General features: G+C 45.3%; 1 protein-coding gene across 2 annotated transcripts in view; it reads left to right on the top strand.

The window, feature by feature from the left end:
* DENND2A (DENN domain containing 2A) overlaps nucleotides 1-19,348 on the top strand; it is a 64,039-nt gene that overhangs the window by 26,620 nt on the left and 18,071 nt on the right. Inside the window, exons 2-11 of one of the 2 annotated variants that reach the window (XM_068402323.1) lie at nucleotides 1,353-1,451; nucleotides 3,099-4,310; nucleotides 5,370-5,497; nucleotides 8,808-8,929; nucleotides 11,221-11,418; nucleotides 13,438-13,531; nucleotides 14,822-14,866; nucleotides 17,859-18,046; nucleotides 18,758-18,867; nucleotides 19,079-19,148. In XM_068402323.1, the coding sequence (XP_068258424.1) occupies nucleotides 1,381-1,451; nucleotides 3,099-4,310; nucleotides 5,370-5,497; nucleotides 8,808-8,929; nucleotides 11,221-11,418; nucleotides 13,438-13,531; nucleotides 14,822-14,866; nucleotides 17,859-18,046; nucleotides 18,758-18,867; nucleotides 19,079-19,148 (2,238 nt within the window). In that variant the 5' untranslated portion in view covers nucleotides 1,353-1,380. Of the gene's footprint in view, nucleotides 1-1,352; nucleotides 1,452-3,098; nucleotides 4,311-5,369; nucleotides 5,498-8,807; nucleotides 8,930-11,220; nucleotides 11,419-13,437; nucleotides 13,532-14,815; nucleotides 14,867-17,858; nucleotides 18,047-18,757; nucleotides 18,868-19,078; nucleotides 19,149-19,348 lie in introns of both variants that reach the window. The other variant, XM_068402322.1, reaches the window with a different exon arrangement.

Raw genomic sequence — 19,348 nt, 5'->3', positions numbered from 1 at the left:
ATGGATGAATAGATTTTTTTTACTCGAGCTGGTTAATTTTCTTGACAGTATTGCAAGGCTGCTCTGTGACTTGAAGTGAAGCGGGTGTTTGTTCCAGTTACTAACGAGGAAGAGAAGCCAAGGGGGTTTATTGTCTGGGGAAAGAGAGTCCGCTAAATGGTTAGCAATGAGCTGCCCCGAGTGTGTACACATTGAGTTGACCCAGAGTTCACTCCTCGCCTCAGGAACTTTGCCAGTGTGGATAAAGGGAGGGAGAGAAAACAGCGAACAAACAAGACTGATTTTTTTTTCCCTTTTTTACTCTCTCTGCCCAAATTACTTGAACAGTGGAAAAGAGAGATCCTTTTGTTCTTTACTGTTTCTGGTGTGGTGAGGTTTATTTTTTTAACGACAGAACCTACTAAATTTCCCAAGGCACTTGGTCTTGTTGCCAATTGCTAGGCATGGCGGGGCAGCGTCTGGCAGACCAGCCAAGTGGACAGATTTGAGAGGCTTCAGATTTTCCAAGTATTGCCTACAAGATGGTGAGCCCCTTGTCATTGCAGTGCTGCAGAGCAGGCAGACCACCCTGAGAAGTGAGGAGAGGTGGTGCTGCAGAGTAGCAGAGTAATTCTTTTATTTTTTATTTAATGAGTAAGAGTATTGTGGGCCAATAAAAAGAGGATGGAGTCTGTTGCATTGACCGGGTAGCAGCAGTACTCAAAGAGAGGGACAGTTGCTTCATGAATGCTAGAAATCATGAGGCAAACAGAATGACTCATTTTTGTGACTGATTTATCTTACCCCCATGAGGAGCTGTCCTCTGAAATCAGATCAGTAGCAGTCTAACATGGCCCACCAGAGAGAAGGAAACCAGTTGCTGCAGTGCAGTGTTCCTTCAGCCTGAAATGTTTTCTGTCCCTCGCTGGGGAAGTTGCGACAGTGTTGCATGCGCAGGGACCACTTCAGTCATGTGGCCTTAACACAGGTTGTTTTTAAATTGGTTTTGTTTTAGTCTTCTGCAAGGAAAAAAAATGTAAATCCGCTGAGATTTTGGCAACAGTAAAAGCCTTAATAAAATGTGCTTCATATTCAAGTCATGGTACAGCAGTTGATGCTGAGTCAAAGATATAATTTTTGCTCTCAAAACCCATCGACGACTCCCTGGGCTTCTGACGGGTCATGCTATCACCCCTCTTCCCGTTTCACAGAGGAGGAAACTGAGGCTGTCCTCAGAGAGTTGGCATGTCTTGCTTCTGCTCTTCTTCTGGGTTTCAGGGAGAAACACGTGCGTGTGTGTGTGTGTGTGTGCAGAAGGAAGAGGGAAGGATGCTGAGCACAGAGCAATGCCTCTTCCTTGTGTCTGTCTGCAGGTGACCTGCTGCCCTGCTGTGTGCTGACATGATGACAGCTAGCACGGTGGCCGATGTGAGCAGCAAGTCGGAAAGCAGTGTCTGCAAGTCTGTTGAGAGGTGAGAGCTTTCTGTGTTTCAGTGCCGGGGTGCTTTGCTCGTGTGTGTTATCCCCAACAGAGAGAAAACCAAAGGAAGGAGACATTCTCTCTGCTCTGCACTGTCCCTCTCTCCTCACACGTTAAAACACACCCCTGTAGGTTTCGGGTAGTTTCATTGCCATCTCAGGACTGTGGCGCTGTGCATTTTAGCATCCAGTCAGACTGTTAATGTCTTAGACTCACAGCTGGAGCGATGGAGGGTCTGCAGACTCCTCAGAGAAGCCCTATTGTCCCCACCCAGTGCAGGTTTTTCCCAGTGTCCAGCCTTGGTTTCTCCTCCACAGTCCAACCACCAGTGGCACTATGATGCCATGCTCTCTGGGAAAGGCCATGGTGTTCACAGTGCCAGCTCTTAACCAAAGCATGATGTTGTCACTGAGACAGCCAGGAGTTAAATATCTGTGAGGCTAGGGAAGAACAGTATCTGGCTTGGCTCCCATTTCTGCTCAGAACCCGTCCCAGACTCAATTTGTGCTACAACTGAGTCTGCAGTGGTTGCCAGTGTTGCTTAACTCGAGGACAAAGCTCAAGGCCTGCCAGCACATGGGGTATCCACATGGATGCTCTTACAAGAGCAATAAGTTCTGGAAGAAGCACACTTCATACATTTAAGTTAATGAAGTAATTTCCCGAGTTGAATCTCAGTGTTGGGATCGTGGTTAAATGGGACTAACGATATGGGTTTGCATTCCAGTAACTACCTTGTGTTGTCCTAGTGCTCTTTCCCAAGCCCGGGCAAACCTCGAAGACACAGATAAGTGCTTTGGTTCAGAAACATAACTGTCTGTTCAGCTGGAATTTTGCTGTATTGATAAAATATCAGAATATTGATGGTGTGATATCACACACTTGGAAATCCCTAGGCTAAATATATTAGGGATTTTTGGTGCAGTTTGGACTCAAATAGTGATTACATTTAATCCTTTGTTCTGAGAATGTTGAATCTGGTGTCTGGGTGCTACGTTACGTGCTCTAGGCCAAGGGAGTGTGCCTGGGTGCATGGGAGCCCAAGCCCATGAGTGGCCTGGGATGGTAGGGCCATAGAAATATAATAATAAAAGTGCAGTCTTTGTGCATTAATATACATTTGGATGGATCAAGAGAGATCCTCTGAGCAGGCACTAGAGGAATGCCAGCTGTAGCATGTGTTTTCTGTTTAAGAGCAGCAGTTTTGCTATTGTTTGCAAATGGTCCATTTTGCATTTATTTGCAGTGGACCTCCTTAATGCCCTGACAATGTCCAAAACCCTACTGCACTTCTGAACACACACACACACACACACACACATAAAAATGCTGGTGAACTTCTCATTGGTATCTGCGTGTCTGATGTACAAAAAAGACCTCTCTCACCTGCCACCTACTTCTGCCATAGAGAAAGATTTCATTTCAAACTGTCTTAGTTGTAACAAGAGGAGAGCGTTGTGTTCTGGCTAGAAGGACGTTTCCCTGAGTGTCCTCCCCCATAAGCCCATCTCTCAAGTGCTAGGTTTGAACATCCTCTGCTGTTATCAGCTTTGTGAGTAGAGCTTGTGGAGCTGATGGACTAAACCAAGGGTGAGCAATGGTGGTGAATGTTTCTTCTCTTTTTGTCTTTGGCGTGTAGGATCAAGCTTGCAGATAAAAGCAATACAGCAGCTGTGAAGGAATTAGAAAGACCTTTGTCTGGATTTTTGAGTGAGAGATGTTCTGAAGGTGCCTGTGTCACCCTGGGTTTAACACCTGAAGCTGAACCAGTTTCTTCTGTGGTGAAGAACCCACTGGGCGCCTTGGAGAACTTGATGCTGGATCCAAGGCTAGACTGCTTTCAGCAGAACATGCTTAGTCCCAAAATGATCATCAGTGACCCATCTGTGGATCTGAACGTTAAAGAAAACAGTAAAATCATCAGGAGACAGATAGGAGGCACTCAGAATATATGGTCACCTGGAAAAATTGGCTTGAGGAATAAGTCCTTCAGCATCAAGGACAAAATTTCAGAATGGGAAGGGAAAAAGGAAACGCAGTCTGCTCCTCGCAGACAGGAGGAGCAGGGAGTTAAAGAGGAGCACAAGGTGTCCTGTGTAACTGAGAAGACGAGTGGGGAAGCACTGGCGACTCGGAAAGTGGAGACCAAAAGACTTATGAACTGGGAACTGGAGTGCAAAGGGGCAGGCAGAGAGAATGAGCGGAAAGCAGGAACTCAGAAAGGCACAGGGCAGGCAGCAGAGCGAAAGGGGGAAGCACAGAAGGATGAGGAAGTGGAGTCCAGCCCTGGAAAATGCAAGGAGGTGAAAGGTGGGAAGTGGGAGGTCCAGAAGGAGAATCTTTCAGTGCTTAGTCAGGTCAAGAAGCTAGAGCAGGCTTTGAAAGACGGCTCAGCAGAGCTGCAGCCACAGTTGCCTGGTACTTACTATTCCCCACAGTGCTTGCAGGAGAAGGCAGCACAAGGACACACTGCTCCTGAGGGCCATGAGAGCATATGTGGGCCTGAGCTCAACAAAAGGCTTCTTGGCTTGGACTCTGAAATCAGTGAGCCAATTTTTGGGACTCTAGAAGAGGTAAGAACTTCTCATGTGAAATTGAAGGACTGCATGGTGGAGAACGTGTACACAGAGCCAGCGGTGCCAGAGAAGAAACCCTTCATCAACCCGCTGCCAAAGCCCCGGCGGACTTTCAAACACGAGGGGGAAGAGGACTGGGTGCCAGCAGCTAGGAATAAAAGAAACTTACCCCCTCTGCCATCCATTCCTCCCCCTCCTCTACCCTCCTCTCCTCCCCCGTCAGCTGTCAGCAGGAGGCTCTGGAGTGGGAAGCTCAAGAACAACACTGACCACAGGTATTTGGGCTGTGTTTCACAAAGGTGTTGGTCTTGATGGTGTAGTCTCACCTTCCCATATCTCTCCGGGAGAGACAGATCTTCCCTAGTCACTCATAATCCCCAAGAAAGCCTTGCTGGCCATAACCAGCACTCAGTCATCTCTCTGAGAACGTATGAGTGGCCAGCACAACTTCACAGGATAACTGTGAAGGGATAAGTCATGGCAGATTTGGGCTTTAAGGTCACTGTATTACATGGCTTAACCTTCAAACCCAAGATTGAGGGGTTTGGGGTTTTGTTTTGTTTTCTTAGCAGAAAATCTGTTTAATTACAAAATGACTACAGCTGGTCTGGAACAGGTTCTGGAATGATAATCTCTAGACTCTACCACAGCATTTTCACTGTTCATAGTAAACCTATTCCTCTAACTGAATCTGATGTGTGATATTCTTCTGGAGTGCTTTCTTGCCTTTTCTCCCCTCCCACATGATTGTCACACATTTTTGGGGTGGGAAGCGTAAAATGTACAGCTGTTTCTAATGCCCTCTGCATAAACTGTCACCTAAAAATTCCTGGCTTGGGTGCAGGAAGGAAATGGAAACTTTCCAGGTTTGTTAGGGGAGGACACTTAATTGTTTTTATGCTTTCTACCATCCTGCATACAACTATTGCTTTCCTGTGCTGCTCAAAGAGAGCTGATTTTGGGGCCCACCTATTCCCACCAAGGGTGGGATCTGTGCCGTAGATGGGACCTCATTGCCTAAGGTTCCGTGACATGTTGCAGGATGTGCCACTTAACACTTGCATCTTCACAGCGTGCTATTGCCATGACAACCCAGATTATCTACAGCATCCCTGAGATGCCTTTATTTGTGTGGCTGATAAAAATAACCGATTTCAGTGTTACTGTTTCATGCTTTATATGGGATGAGGCTGTGAAACGTTCTCTTCTCAGCAATTCTTTTTGCCAGCTGTGTGGCATGTTGGAGAAGTGAATTAGCTGTGATTTGGTTATAAATGCTGGTTAACTCTATCACTCTCCTCTTTGCTCCTTCTCCCCTCCCATCAATGGTGCAGGAAGTCATATGAGTTTGAAGACTTGCTGCAGTCATCGTCTGAGAACGGCCGGGTGGATTGGTACGCGCAGACCAAGCTGGCCCTCACACGCACTTTATCTGAGGAGAACGTCTATGAAGACATCCTGGGTAGGAGCTTTGGACAGGGAAGGGATTTGACTGCTAATACTGGGTAGCTGAGAAAACTCGTGGTCAACAGACACTCCGTGGAGGTGCTGACTAAAGTACGTTTATTATCCAAATGCAAACCAAGACATGGTTTACGCAGATTATTGGCAGGTAATAAGAAAAATGGACAAGTATTTCAAAACTCGTCAAACTCAGCTTCAAAGATGAACCTGAGGCATGTGGGAACCAGCTTTTATTTTTTGCTGTCATCTCTCCTCTGTCTTCCTTTTGTCCTGTGGACTAATTCTCACAGCTCTGGTCTGTCCATTGTGATGAGCTTGTCACCACTGAGATAATGCAAATGGTCTGAAAACATAGCCTTGAAGTCAATTCCACAGTTCAGAAATAGGATTGTGTATGGCTCAAGGTACCATTGAAATTAAGAAACTAGGTCCCACAGTCTTTGAAATTGAGTTTTATTTCATTCTCTAACTTCAATGGCAGATCAGTGCCATTTTAAAGATTATTTCCTGTAACACTCTCAATTTATATAGTGGTTTTTAATATTGTGAGTTAGATGGCCTTTTATGGAACATAGAATAGAAGCATCCTTCTTGAGAAAACCTTAATGAGTTTTAGTAGCTGTAGGCTGGTGCTGTGTAAAGCTCTTGGCCGAGTTTAGCAGAGTAGGAAGAGAATAGCTGTGTCAGCTCTCGCCATGCAGCTGTAATCCTACAAAGGTGGTCTGTGTTGTTCGGCATGGGAGGAGCTGCACTTTCTCAGGAGCAGGCCAGGCATTATTATTTTGATATAAATAAAATCTGTTCATACTTGATGAGAAAGATCTCTCAAAGGAATCGTGTTCCTTTGGGACTGATGGCAGACAAGGTGATGCCAGTCCATCCTTTTTGACATTTTTGAAGCTGTTTGCCTCGTTTGTGGAGCTAGGGGCTTTGTGTTTGCTTTTTTTCTTCTCTTTACTTGGAGGGCCAAAGGAACAGGGAGTGCCTCAGCAGCTGCTGGGCTTTTTTGTCTTGGGGCGTGGTGGGAGGTCTCGGAAACCACTGAGTAAGGGTCGCCTCATCAGCTGGAATAACATGGATAGCATTACAGAGTGGCTGTATAGGCAAATCCATCCATTCAAACACAAGCACACCGCTGTCTCCCAAGCTTGCAGGGAACTCAAATACCAGGCTGAAATTCCTCTCCCCTCCAGCTTTTAGTTGCAAAGATTAGAAGAAAACAAAGTTATGGGTAATTGTCAGCTAATGGGACATGTTTGTTTTTTTGTTTTCTTGCTGCATGTTTAGGCTTTGCCTGGAGTCAGTGATCTTTAATTGGTTCCTGCAGCCCTGGGGGTGTTACCATGGAAGCTTGGGAAAGGGGGTGGGCAGGGATAACTTAAAAAAGCTACAGTTTTGTTTTTCACAAGACCACAGGCAGCTATAGTCCACAAAACAAACAACGTGTGGAAACCACACCAATGGAAGGGGAACCAAGACTTCAGCCCCAGGACACTAGTGCTGACCCACAGATAATCATGTGTGTCCATCAGGGCATGCAAGCACACACATACACCCCATATTCATACGCGTGACTTGGCAAGGGGTTCAGCTGTTGGCGGGAGAACCGCTCCCTTTCCCAGCAAGTCACACAGATTCCCTTCATGCACCATCTTTTTACCCATTCGCCAGTGCTTACCTGGAATATGGGAAATCATACTGGGCAGATGGACGACAAGGTTTATTTGTCAAAAAGAGGGAAATGGTGTTCTGTCTTCTAGACTGAGGCTAATTGGACATGCTGCCGAGCAATCTGAGGATGGGGTAAGCAACAGAACCCAAGCTTGTTCTTTTTTCTCCACTCTACCCAGTTGTGTGACAGCTGAAGTATATTTTCGGTACTGAAGTGTGCCATTGAAATTAGAAAGTGGCGCCGCTTTCAGGGACAGGAGCATGTTTGCTGACAAAATCTTCACGCAGTTTTGCTTTTGCTGGTGTCACACATGCTTACCTTCTCCTCCTTGGTGAATTCAGATCCACCACTGTAGTGCTGCCACACACAGAAGACAGTGTTGGAAAAGACCTGGGTTTCTGTCCTTGTCTGAAGACTTCAGCTGCACTCCTGCCCCAGCAGGGCAGGCAAGTGGGAGCATGCCAGTTAGGCAGATCCTACAGCCATTACTAGTCCTTGCTGCAGAGGCCTGCAGTGTCACTGACCTCCAGTCTTTGCTCGCAGCCAAGCATTACATGACAATAAGAAAAAGGCAGTTGCTTCAAGTCCCAGGTGTCCACTGGGATGGCAAGAAATTATGGCAATGAAGAGAGGAGTCTCATAATAAATTGCCTGCCCATGCAGATGCTAGGGCTAAGCCTTTGTCCTTGGTTTCTTAGATGCTTGGGTGGAGATGTCATGACCTTCTTTTTCAGAGTTGTGTGTTCTTTTTGAACACACTTGTGTTTGCATTTCCCAGCACTGCTGAAGAGTGGGATGTAAGAAGTTCATTATATGTAATTTGGATGTTTAAAACTCAGATTAGTTGTGTGTCTCATCTCCAGAATCGTGGACAGAAAGGGCCACCTCTGAGTGATCATTCAAGCCTTGTGTTTTTGAGGGCATCCTAGGTAAGAATGAGATCAATGTTACTTTAGAGGTGTCCCTTCCCCTCCAGGGAGAGAGCATCCTGACTCTGGATGGCCTAGGTTAGATGAGGTGAATTCTTCCCTCTTTCTAAAGTAGGTCATGTGAGATTGAGGCATTCATGATTGGTGGATGTGTTTGAAAACCTATGTTGTGTGACAGACATGTTCAGAGAGTGGATTAAATCTTTCTGCAGAGTCAGCCCAAGAGCAATGCATAGCTTCAGCCCCAATTAAATGATGACCAGAGGTCCCCCTAAATGTGGAGTTTAAGCAGAGGAGAGGGGACCCTTATGCTAACCTTCAGCTCACAGTTTCATTTGGAGACTGTTCTAAGCAGAAGACTGAAAAGAAGGAAATACGATTATGGACTGATGTGCATGAGAACCTCACAGCTCCTCTGAAGACAGGGAAATGAACTTGAGGACTCGCTGTGTCTTTTCCATCTGTAGTATCTGTGATACGTTCCTATGGCTGCATATGTCAGTGTCAGGGTTTGGACACTATCCAGTGAGCAGCTGGACTTCTAGGGCTATGGAGAGAACGAAGCAATTGCAGGAATGCTTGAGAACAGGTCTTTATGTCTGATGTGGGAGGTGGGAGAAGGCCAGCAGATCCCCGAACAGATTTTTATGGCAAACCTCAAGGATTTTCTGCACTTATAGTCTCTTGCTTGTGGCTTTTTGCTGCAGATCCACCATCGAAGGAAAACCCTTATGAAGACATTGAGACCAACAGCCGCTGTCTGGGGAAGAAATGTGTCCTGACCTTCCCAGCATCCCCCACCTCTTCTGTACCTGGGACTCCCACTAAGGTACTTTGATTCTAGCGGCCACCTCTCCTGCTCCAGAAAGTTTTTGGGTGAAATCCAGGTTCTGTGTGGAAAAAGTGGAATTTTGCCAGTTTGATTTTCATCATGTCGTAGTTTCTTTCCTTTTTGTCTTATACCACTGGTCAGCGTACAGTGTGATAACAGGGTACTTATTGCCCTTTAGCAAAGTAAAAAACATCATTCCCTTATACAAATGGTTTGTTGGTTTTCACTGTTTTTCACACTAGGGCTGCCTTCCCCTGGTAGGGGAGAAAACCTTTTGCTAATACAGTGCAAGAAACCTCTTCCTGCCCTCAAAGAGGGTACTTAAGTGCTTGGGTAATCAAGCCCTGCAGTCATCTTGGCTCGGTGTCAGTGGGCAGTACACAGCCTGCCCTTGCTGATGCCAAGATGCCTCTGCAGCCCCTCCCTTAGGATGCCTCTTTTGCTCTCTCCTTGGTAAGACTGGTTGCTGGTAACTAATGCAATGCCAATCCCCTGGTTAGGGGGCCAATACTAAAAGGATGTCCCCAGCAGCACAGCTCACAGCCTGCCTGGTGCTGTTTTTCTCCTTGGCAATGAAACCAAAAGAAGAGGTAAAACATTAGTCTGCACCTCTTGCTCAGAGCTCAGGGCTAACCAAGGCAAGCCCTGCTCTCAGCCTCCTGAGCTGTTTTGGTTGGTTCCTGTTGTCTGTTTAGATAGTCCCAGCCTGGAACAGCAGGGGCAATGTGATAGCAGAAGTCATCTTGGCAACAACTGAGTTCAGAGTGGATAGCAGGGATCTAAACATGGTTTTCCTGACCAAAGGGTTTTCCCATGCTCTACAAGTTGCAGCTATTATTAGAGCTGTTACCCAGCGTTTTTAGAAGCTTGACGTGCAGCGTTTCTTGACGTGTTGCTCTTTTCCAACCAGCTTAATCAGAAACTGAGGTTTCTTTAGATAATTCAGCACTTAAAAGTTAAAATTGTTCTGTGGTTCTCAATCCATTCTCCTTGTTGCTGGTTAGGTCTAAAGCAGCAAGGGTCTATATATATGAGCGTTGGGATGAAGTTGATTTCCCTCAGAGAGCTTTGCGATCACCTGTGCACCCTGATTTCCCACCTGTGCTATCAAAAGGGGGCTGCAGTATTACACAGGAATAGATATTTCACCATAGATATGGTTCCCAGCAGGAGACACTTAGCAAAGAGCTGAATAGGAGTAATTATATTATGCTACAGTGCTTTGACATATAAAAGCCACGATCTGCATCAGTCAGAAAAAGAAGTGCTGCAGCTCTCTTGGCAACTAACGGGTTTGCAACTGCAGTGTGAATCACACTGGAGAGCCTGCCTGGGCTAGAGACTGGTGGGGAATGGGTCTGGACAGACTTTCAGTAGTAGCTTATATCACTAGTGCAGGATGAGATTCTTCAATGCGAAGGCTCTTCCCAGACTCATTTGAACATGTGACTTCTCTGTGGGTGGTAAGCATTTTTGTGAGTTGAGCGTCTTCTGCCAAACCATCTAGAGACATCTGAGCTCACCTGAATGAATTGGTCTGGCTAATAACTCTGCTGAGTGTGTCTGTTGATGGCAGCAGACCGTTATGCTGCCTCAGCTATGGTGCTGCTGTGATTTGTTCAGAATTAGCTTGGATACCTCTCCCGCACATAGTGCCACATAGATCCATCCTCTGGGAGTGCAGATACAGTGCCCACAAAAGGTGTGACTTAACCTTATCATAACTGCTGGGAAATTCTGTAGGAGAAGACAGAAAGAGTTCTTACTGAGCATCTTTCTTGTGAGGAGTGGTTTGCCTTTCTTTATTTGGAGCTGAGCTTTCTGCATCTCTGATGCTGTTTTTGGTCAGGGACTTTAAGAACTTCGAGCTGGTACCTAAATATCTACTGTTGTGCTCCCACTGAACTTGCTAATGAGCTTAGGAGGAAACTAGTCTCTGTAATTGTCTATCAGGGCATTTCTTGTGCCCTCCTCTGAAATATTTAATTCTGGCTACTGTCAAAGACAACCAAAGACAGTGCTTTTCTTCTGGTCTCACTGCTTCTCTGTTCCTCCTGACTTAGCTGCTCCTTATCCCAAGTGCTTGTGGCTGGCTGGTTGGTTAGTCTTGTCCTGTTTACAGTCCCAACCTCTGGATTACACAAGTCCTGGGAGCATTTTTGCCTTGGACTGTTTTGCCAGCTGAGTGCTGTGGCTGCCCCATGGGGTTTACCGCCATGACAGTGTTAGCAATGAAGCAAAGGTACGTAAAGTGCTCTGTTCATTCATTCCTTCTCCTCCATTTCCAGTTGCTTTCCAAGCCCATTTTTTTCCGACAAAACTCAGAGCGGCGGAATTTCAAACTGCCAGACATACGGAAACTGAGTCGTGATGGGACTGGGTCACCATCCAAAATCAGCCCTCCCTCAACCCCCAGCAGTCCAGATGATACCTTCTTCTCCTTGGGAGACCCTCAGAATGGCAAGAGGAGAAGGAAGATTCCCAAGGTAAATCTAGGGCTTTCTCTCTTTTGCTTGGCTCCTTGCAGGCAGGAATGGGAGTATGAGACAATGTTTTCTTTAGTTTCCAATGTGGCATCCTTGCAGTGTAACTATTGTCCTGGCAGTTGACTTGTGTTTAATCTCCTTTCTGCATGAAGGCTCACAAACATCTCTGCAAGTTTTGAAGAAGTTATTTTTCCATCTGAGGTATCGTGATTGTCAGGAGAGATAAAATAATAAGGAAAAAAAGGTGTTATAAGTTTTGGATAAAAGTTGAATTTTATCAGAGGGGAAAAAAGCAATTAATATTTTTGCAAAAAACATACCCCATCGTATTTCCTTCTTTGCTTGATGAATAGGACAGTCAGAAAATTTCTGTGTGTTGTGTTGGTGTTCCCTCCTGGCAATCTGTTGTTCTTTGGTAGGTCTGATTCATGCATTGGCTGTTTCTAATTCAAGGTAGGGTGTGATTGTAGGTGAACAATGAAAATACTGACATTTGAGTGACAAAAGGAGTTGTCTGTAGTCATGAGCATTTTCTGGAGCAACATTTCCTACTTCTTATGTGGATACAGCATGACTCCGTTTCAATTTTATTTTCTTTCAGATCTAGCAGGAAGTGTACTCAGTCCAGCTGAGGTTTGGCAGCAGTCTGTCTATTGAATGTTTCAAAAACACAGTTATAAAAACACAGTTGCTTATCCCAGTCTTTGCAGGACAAGCAGAGGCTACCAAGGACTGTCCGTGGTGATTTTTTTCCTGAACCCACAGTTTTCACTTGGGGAAAAAGGGATGTGTTTGTGTATCTTTGTTTCCTGGTTGCCAGATCTACGTTCATGTTTGCATATCTGATTTTTGAATGCACTCTCTGTATACCTCAGCTCTTCAGGAATGAGCCAAAGGCTACAAATGTCTAGGGTTTTCCTTCCCAGTATGCCTACACATCTGTGCATGTGCTTGAGCTCTATCAGTGTGTTCACACATACTTTTATGTCAACTGAAGGGAAGATTACAAGTGTATATTTACCAGGCAGTGCCACTGAGAAGTCTTGCAGAGCAAGCTCAGAACTCAGATTTACTGTGTCAGTGGCAAGACTGACCTGAGACTTGAGCTGGCTGGCTGGCTGGAGGCTGCACTTCCACATCAGAGCATCCTGCCTCTCACTTAAATATTTGTATTCAGAGTTCCCTGGCCAAGTGTGTGGTGGGCCTGTCTTACCTTGAGCTCTCAGGACATGTGTGCAGGGATCCCAGACCTTCTGCAATAAATCTGGATGCTGTGGCCTTGTCCTGCTACTCTTGCCTGGGACCTTGACAAGGAGGCAGCTCTGCTTGAGGAGACTTGATGAAGCCTGACATGGTCCTTCTGCAACTCCGTTCCCCTTCGGGGCAGAGAGAGAGACCAAAGGCGCACTGAGTGAGCCACTAAGCTCAGCTATGCCCAACACTGAAATGTCCTCACTCCTGGTCAGCTGGGAGGCCAGGGATTAAAGGACTTGCAAAGCAATCCACTAGGATAAAGCACTTCAGCATCATTGGCTTCCACCCACCTCAATTTCTTCAGCATTCCTTGTATGATATGTTTCCCCCATGCTTGATATGAAGGCTTTTGAGCACATCCCACAACAGGTGTTAAAGGCATAAAGACATCAAAGTGTGCTGTCATCCCCCAGGCAGTTTTCTGCTTTCAAACCTGCAGACCAGGGCAGGTTCTCAAGGGGCCCTCTGGTGCTCCCTGGAGCATGGACCGTGGTATGGAGAGGCCCAGGTGGGCACCATCAAGCTCATACGGCCTCACAGTGTGGAAGGGCATTAAGGCCTGGCCTTTCATCAGGGCTCATTGCCTGGTGCTCCTGCCATGCTGAGCAAGGTAGATGCTGGTAATTGTCAGTTCTGTGTCATCAAGTGAAGAGTTTCAACATGGCCAGGGTTGGGAAACAGAGCACTTAGCATGAAATTCTAACTTTCTTTCTTGCCTGAGGAGGAAAATAACCCTGTTCATTTGTTTGTGTGTTTGCTGAGCAGCTTGTATTGAAAATCAATGCCATTTATGAGGCACGAAGGGGAAAGAAACGTGTCAAGAGACTATCGCAGTCTACAGAGAACAATTCAGGGAAAGGTAAAGGAACTTTGAATCATCATACATCTAAGACTTTTTGAGGACTTGTCTTAGAGTTTAGGCTGGCTTCATGATTTATGTGACATTTTCTAGCGTTTCTTCAAGTCCAGGGGGAGACTGGATTTTGGGGCTTCTACCCTTTCTTTTGGGAAGATAAAGGCTGTTCCTCTGCCCAAAAGACTTCCATTAAAACAGAACTTTTTTTGTTTTTCTTCCTTCATTTTCATTCCATAGCTTTACATGATAACCTTATAGGTCATACCAGAAATGTCCCTCCTTTTTGATGTTTATTTCTGGAATGGGCTGGAAGCTTTGGAGAGGAATGTTCTGTCCAAAGAGACTGACTTGTTGAGATCAAAATATTTTGCGGGAATGTGTCACTTTAGTGAACTGTCCAATGGAAGATAGTAGATTTTGAAACAGTCCTGGTTCCTTCAGCATCCTGATAAACAAATAGCCTCAGTTGGGAATCAGCGTTTCTAGACTTGACTGTAGGGTCTTCTCCATCACAGCAGGATTGAGACTTTCAGCCTCCCACTGTCCATTAACAACTTGCCAGAAGTGTTCAGGTACTTCAGAGCAATTACTTTTAAACATCTCATCTCTGTAAAACTTAAAATTATGTCTTTCCAACACAGTATTTTTTTCCAAAACACCCTAATTTCCAGTGAAAGGTGACCACTAGCTCCATTTGTTTCCCACAATTACTTGTTACTGTTTATCCTATTTTATATAGGATATACACCCACAGGGTGGATGAGTATGTTTATATGAACCTTCAGGGGAAGCATCCCAGACTTGTTGCTACATTATTTTTTATACCCCTCTCTGAAGCATCTAAGGCATCATTGGCAGAAACAGGCTATTGGACCATATAGACCTTGAGTCTGATTCAGTCTGGCAGTTGGGTTTTTTTGTTTGCTTATTTTTATCCCTTGTCCCACAAACTAGTGCATATTAATCAGTATTTTGCCTTGGTGTTGTGCTTATACAGACTTGGATAAAATACTGCTCTGGCATTTCGTTCTTTATGCAACTCTTTTGGCTGTGCAAAATTGATTTTATTGTATGTGTTTTTTTATTACTCCCTGAATGAATGGGAAGACACCAAGGCTGGTAAGCTAAATGTGTGTGGGCATGTGCACCCTTGAAAAGAACAAGGCCCTTGGGATCTGTACTGTCTTCCCCGTGAAGTTGCCAGGCCTGGCTTTCTCATGCCAGTGATAAGAAATGCAGTTATAAATAGGCTTTACTTAATTCATCTTCCCCTTTATTTTTTCCTAGTTACAGATGAAAACAGTGAATCAGACAGTGATACTGAAGAGAAACTGAAAGGTAAGGCAAATATGTGAAGAGAGCCAATAGCTCCTGATAAACTCTGCTCTGAGATCCTGGGTCAAGATCTCTCTTCTGTGTTCTACTTTTGGAGAAGGAGCTTGTTTCCACTCAGAACACAGTGAGAAAACTAAGATCTCAATACTGCAGAATAAAATCCATGGGGAGAGGACTATAGGAGTCCAAAACAAACATCTGTTCCAATTCCCATCAAAGCTCTTTGCACTGACTTTCCTAGGAGATGGCTGGGACACTGTGGAAATACAATGAGGTTTTTCTAAGTACACAGTCACAAATGTGTGACCAGGCTGACACAAGCAGTATTGTATGGGACAGGGTGTTCAGAAACGGCACTATACATTTACCTAAGGGAGAAAAACCACCAGCAAGAGTGGCTAGCTAGGAAAACAGAACTGCACTATATGTGTTATTGCTGGTTACTCTTCTGCATTGGCTGAGTTGCGATAAAGCGCTGCATTACTTGCTTCACTCCAGTAGAGCTATATGGTATACTGGTCTCCATAATACTCTTCTGAAACCTTCTTGTACCGGTAATTAGCCCTGTGATATGCTGGTGGCGTTACAATCTTTTGGGAATTTATATGGCAGATTCAAAGTCCTGGCAGAGTTAAAATGCAAGATGGAAACTCCCTCAGATTCCAAAGTTTCGTGACTCACATGCACACCTGATCTGGGTAGTAGGTCAGTTCCCAAGCTGAAAAGACAGGCATAAGCAGCAGTTCCCACTCTGTGTCAACCATAGCGTGTTGTGCTTGAGAGTGTTCGTCCTTACTCTCTTTCAGGTTTTTAGAACAAAAACCTCAGACTGAGTTCCCTCTTGTGAACACAACTTCCGACACAAGGACTGCTGTATGCTCCTGCTGTCCTCTGCATTAGGAAATCTTTTATCTGTACTGCTGTGTTAGCAAGATCAAGCTGAAAATTGCTGCCACCACCTACCTTTTGACAGGTTCTCAGGCTAGCCTGGAGACAGGGAGAGAGGGTTTGTGCCCAGATTGTGCAGAAATTACATTCACAACTGTCCTGAAACACAGTGTTGTGAAATATAGTCAATGTTCAGATGTAGCTGAGAAAGACAGTGTAGATGTGGCCAGGAAGACTCAAACTCTTGTCTTTTACTGGTTGCCGTAGTAAATCGTGCATCACTTTGGGTTTCTCTGTAACATCTGTATAACTGCAGCTAGGAACTGCCTGTAGAGGGTATGATGGAGATCATGTGAAGTCGCCTCAAATCCAACAGCACTGGACTCTGAACAATATCCAGATCCATACCTGGATCTGAGTGACTGTGCAAGTCTACATGACTGTGAACAGGAGTTGTGGCACTTGCTGTTTGCTCTGCCTGCACCTGTATTTTGCTTTATGCTTTGTTGAACTGTCGACTTTTCTACTTTTAAATAGGAAAGTGAGATGATTTAGCAAGTGTCTTTTATCTGGGATTTTCGATTTTGTATGTTTTACGTAACAGACCAAACACACCAGCCAGTTACCTCTGATTTGCAAGTCACTCTACATCAACTGAGTAAATCATCAGACAGCAATCATCAGACTGCGTGTCAGAGCCATAAGTGCTGACCCTTGGGAAGAAAAAATGTTCAATGACAAACTCTGCCATGGTGACAGCAGTACAATCTGGTATCTTTAGTAGGTTGCACAGAATATAAACAACGCAGAGCTTGAGCGAGCTTTTCAGAAGCTCTCAGCATTGCTGTGACACTGCTCCTTTTGAAGTCCCTGGTAGAATAGAAACCACTTCTGAAAACTTTTGAGGAATTACAGCCTTAGAGCAAATAGCATAATAGGTGATGTGAGAAAGGAGTCTGAGCCATCTTTCCAGGGCTTTAACTGTCCAGGGGTTGTTACACTCTCTGATTTAAGAGGCACCTCAAGATTGCTTTAAATTATATTGTCTGAAATAGTCCGCGAGTGGCACAGCTTTACCAGACAAAAGTTCAAGGGTCTGTCCTAAAGTATATACCATCTCTTAGGAATCCCTGTCTCCCGAGCAGACATCTTATGTATTTGGAGTTCCCGCAGTATCCCTGTGGTTATTGTTTCTGTCAAAACATTGCATTGCCACCCGCATTCGCAAAAAGCACAGTTGTGAGAATATGCTGTAGTCTCTGCTTGTAGTTAATTCTTTCTTTCTTTTGTAGTAGGGGTAAGGGAGACATCATGCAGATTTAATTTGGGATGTGACTGTAAAACAAAGCAGGGGAGTGGTCTTAGGGAATCTCATCTGGTCTCTTCTCAGCAGGCAGTTTTTCATTACTTTCCATGCTGGAATGTTTATTGTCCCACAGCTCATGTGTGTTGCAGTTACAGCTTGCTTGGCAGTTTTTCTTGTTTTCCAGTTGTCTTGGGTGAACTTGTAGAAACATGGTCCTGAGAGGTTAGTTTTAGGCACAAGAGGGACTGGCATGAGCCAGCCTTTTTCATTTGCCCCTCTTTTCACGTTTTTTCGTTGTTGGCCTACTGCCCAGCCTGCGTTACTGAAGCTGGGCATCCCCAGTGTTACTCAGCTAGTGGAGCCCTAGCCTGACCCAAGTGCTGGTCTTGTAAAACTGTGGGGATCGCTACCCACAGCCTCCTCTGAACAAAGGTGATCAATCGCCTAACCATGCTGACTTTGAAAGATGCGTAAATGAATGCTAGGATGAATGCCCAGACATTATCTGCTATAGCATGTCCCATATGGATCTCAGTTTGGGTTGTCTTCATCTGTAAAAGCTATCCATGAAATCCTTCTGCTGCCAAAGCTCTTCAGGGTGATGGCACTCACAAGATAACATCCCATCTCTGTCGATATTTATAGTGCAGCTTCTAAATGGTTCCCACCTCTTACTCAGCCTCTGACAAAGTAAATGCAGTGAGGTGGTTTCAAGTTTATCCATAAGTCTCTGCGAAGCACTGTTGGTGCTCTGGGCAACGAGCTAGGCGAAGTCATAATCTCTAATCTTTTTCTTCATAGCTCACAGCCAGCGCCTGGTGCATGTGAAATCTCGCCTGAAGCAAACCCCACGGTACCAAACCTTGGAACGGGACTTGATCGAATATCAAGAGAGGCAGCTGTTTGAATACTTCGTTGTGGTGTCACTGCACAAGAAGCAGGCTGGGGCTGCCTACATCCCTGAGGTTACCCAGCAGTTTCCGTTGAAGGTGCGGTGCCTGTCAGGAAGGTCTGGCTGGCATGTCTCAGATTGCGTGGTGCACTTGCACAGCTGGAGAAGCCGCAGCTTCTCTGTTGACTGCACGTTATAGCAGTAACCTCTTTGCTGTGTCAGTGTTCAGTGAGGCTGAAGACAGAGGGGTTGCAGTCACCCCCAGAAAATGGTCATGGTATTCCTCACTGTTGAAAGAGCATCTGATTCAGATCTTTTGCTGCCCTTGGCTATGACTTTATGTAGCTATTCCCTTTCTATCCCTTTTCTCCTTAAAGGAAACTGATGCTTGGGAGAAGGCGTGTTCTTAAAGAGAAGGCACAGCTTTCACCAACGGTCTAGCTCAAAATAGGGTATGAGGAATGGGAGAAACACAGGGCCAATGTGACAGCATGTTTGTAAATGGGATGTAACCAGAGCTCTCCTCAGACTTCAGTTCTCTCGCCCTTGGCTGGAAGATCTGTCCCAGATTGGAGGCACAATATAGCAGGGGCAGGTGCTGCAGATGCAGCACTTGGTGGAATTGAGGGCACAGAGTTACTTTAAGATATCTAAAGATTAGGTGAGACAGAGTCACAGAAATTTTAATATCTTCCAGGCAGAAGCTTAGCCTCTGTCATCACCTCTTCATTTGTCACAGGAAAAATATTTGAAGTCATTCCATCCCCACATGACTAATTGGAAACATTCCTTCTTTCTTTTCTGCTAGCTCGAGCGCTCGTTCAAATTCATGCGCGAGGCAGAAGATCAGTTGAAAGCTATTCCCCAGTTTTGCTTCCCTGATGCGAAAGACTGGGCCCCCATCCATCAGTTTGCCAGGTAAGTACTGTACTTCGTATCCTGATTAATGAGAAACAGATTTATATATCAAGCTAATTAAATACGAGAGCTGTTATGATAGAAAATTGGGCAGAGCCCTGAGAAGAGTGTATTGGAAGTGCAAAAACATTGTGGGTTTATTTGGTTTGTATGTCAGAGACTTTTAATGTGGGTGATGGGTATCTTGTCATTCTGGTTTCTCTTTCTGCAGCGAGACGTTCTCATTTGTCCTGACGGGGGAAGATGGAAGCAGGCGATTTGGATACTGTAGGAGGCTGCTGGTAATTATCCCTGTTTTTTATTTTTTGTAGAGATGCAGCCTTCTGCAGGGTTGGCACCCATTCTGGAAGGTGAAAGGCTGCTGCTCTTCAGTGTGGAAAGAGCGAGCAGCAGCAGAGCAGCTTTGCTCTTTTCTGCTCTACTCACTACCAAAGTCCCTCCCTGAGTACCATCCTCCACTCCAGGCATAGCTTCTTGGAGT

The sequence above is a fragment of the Nyctibius grandis genome, chromosome 5, assembly GCF_013368605.1.
Source record: "Nyctibius grandis isolate bNycGra1 chromosome 5, bNycGra1.pri, whole genome shotgun sequence".
In the NCBI taxonomy this organism is placed as follows: Eukaryota; Metazoa; Chordata; class Aves; order Nyctibiiformes; family Nyctibiidae; genus Nyctibius; species Nyctibius grandis.
Note: the sequence above shows the minus strand (reverse complement) of the source record. Positions and strands in the feature narration are given on the sequence as shown.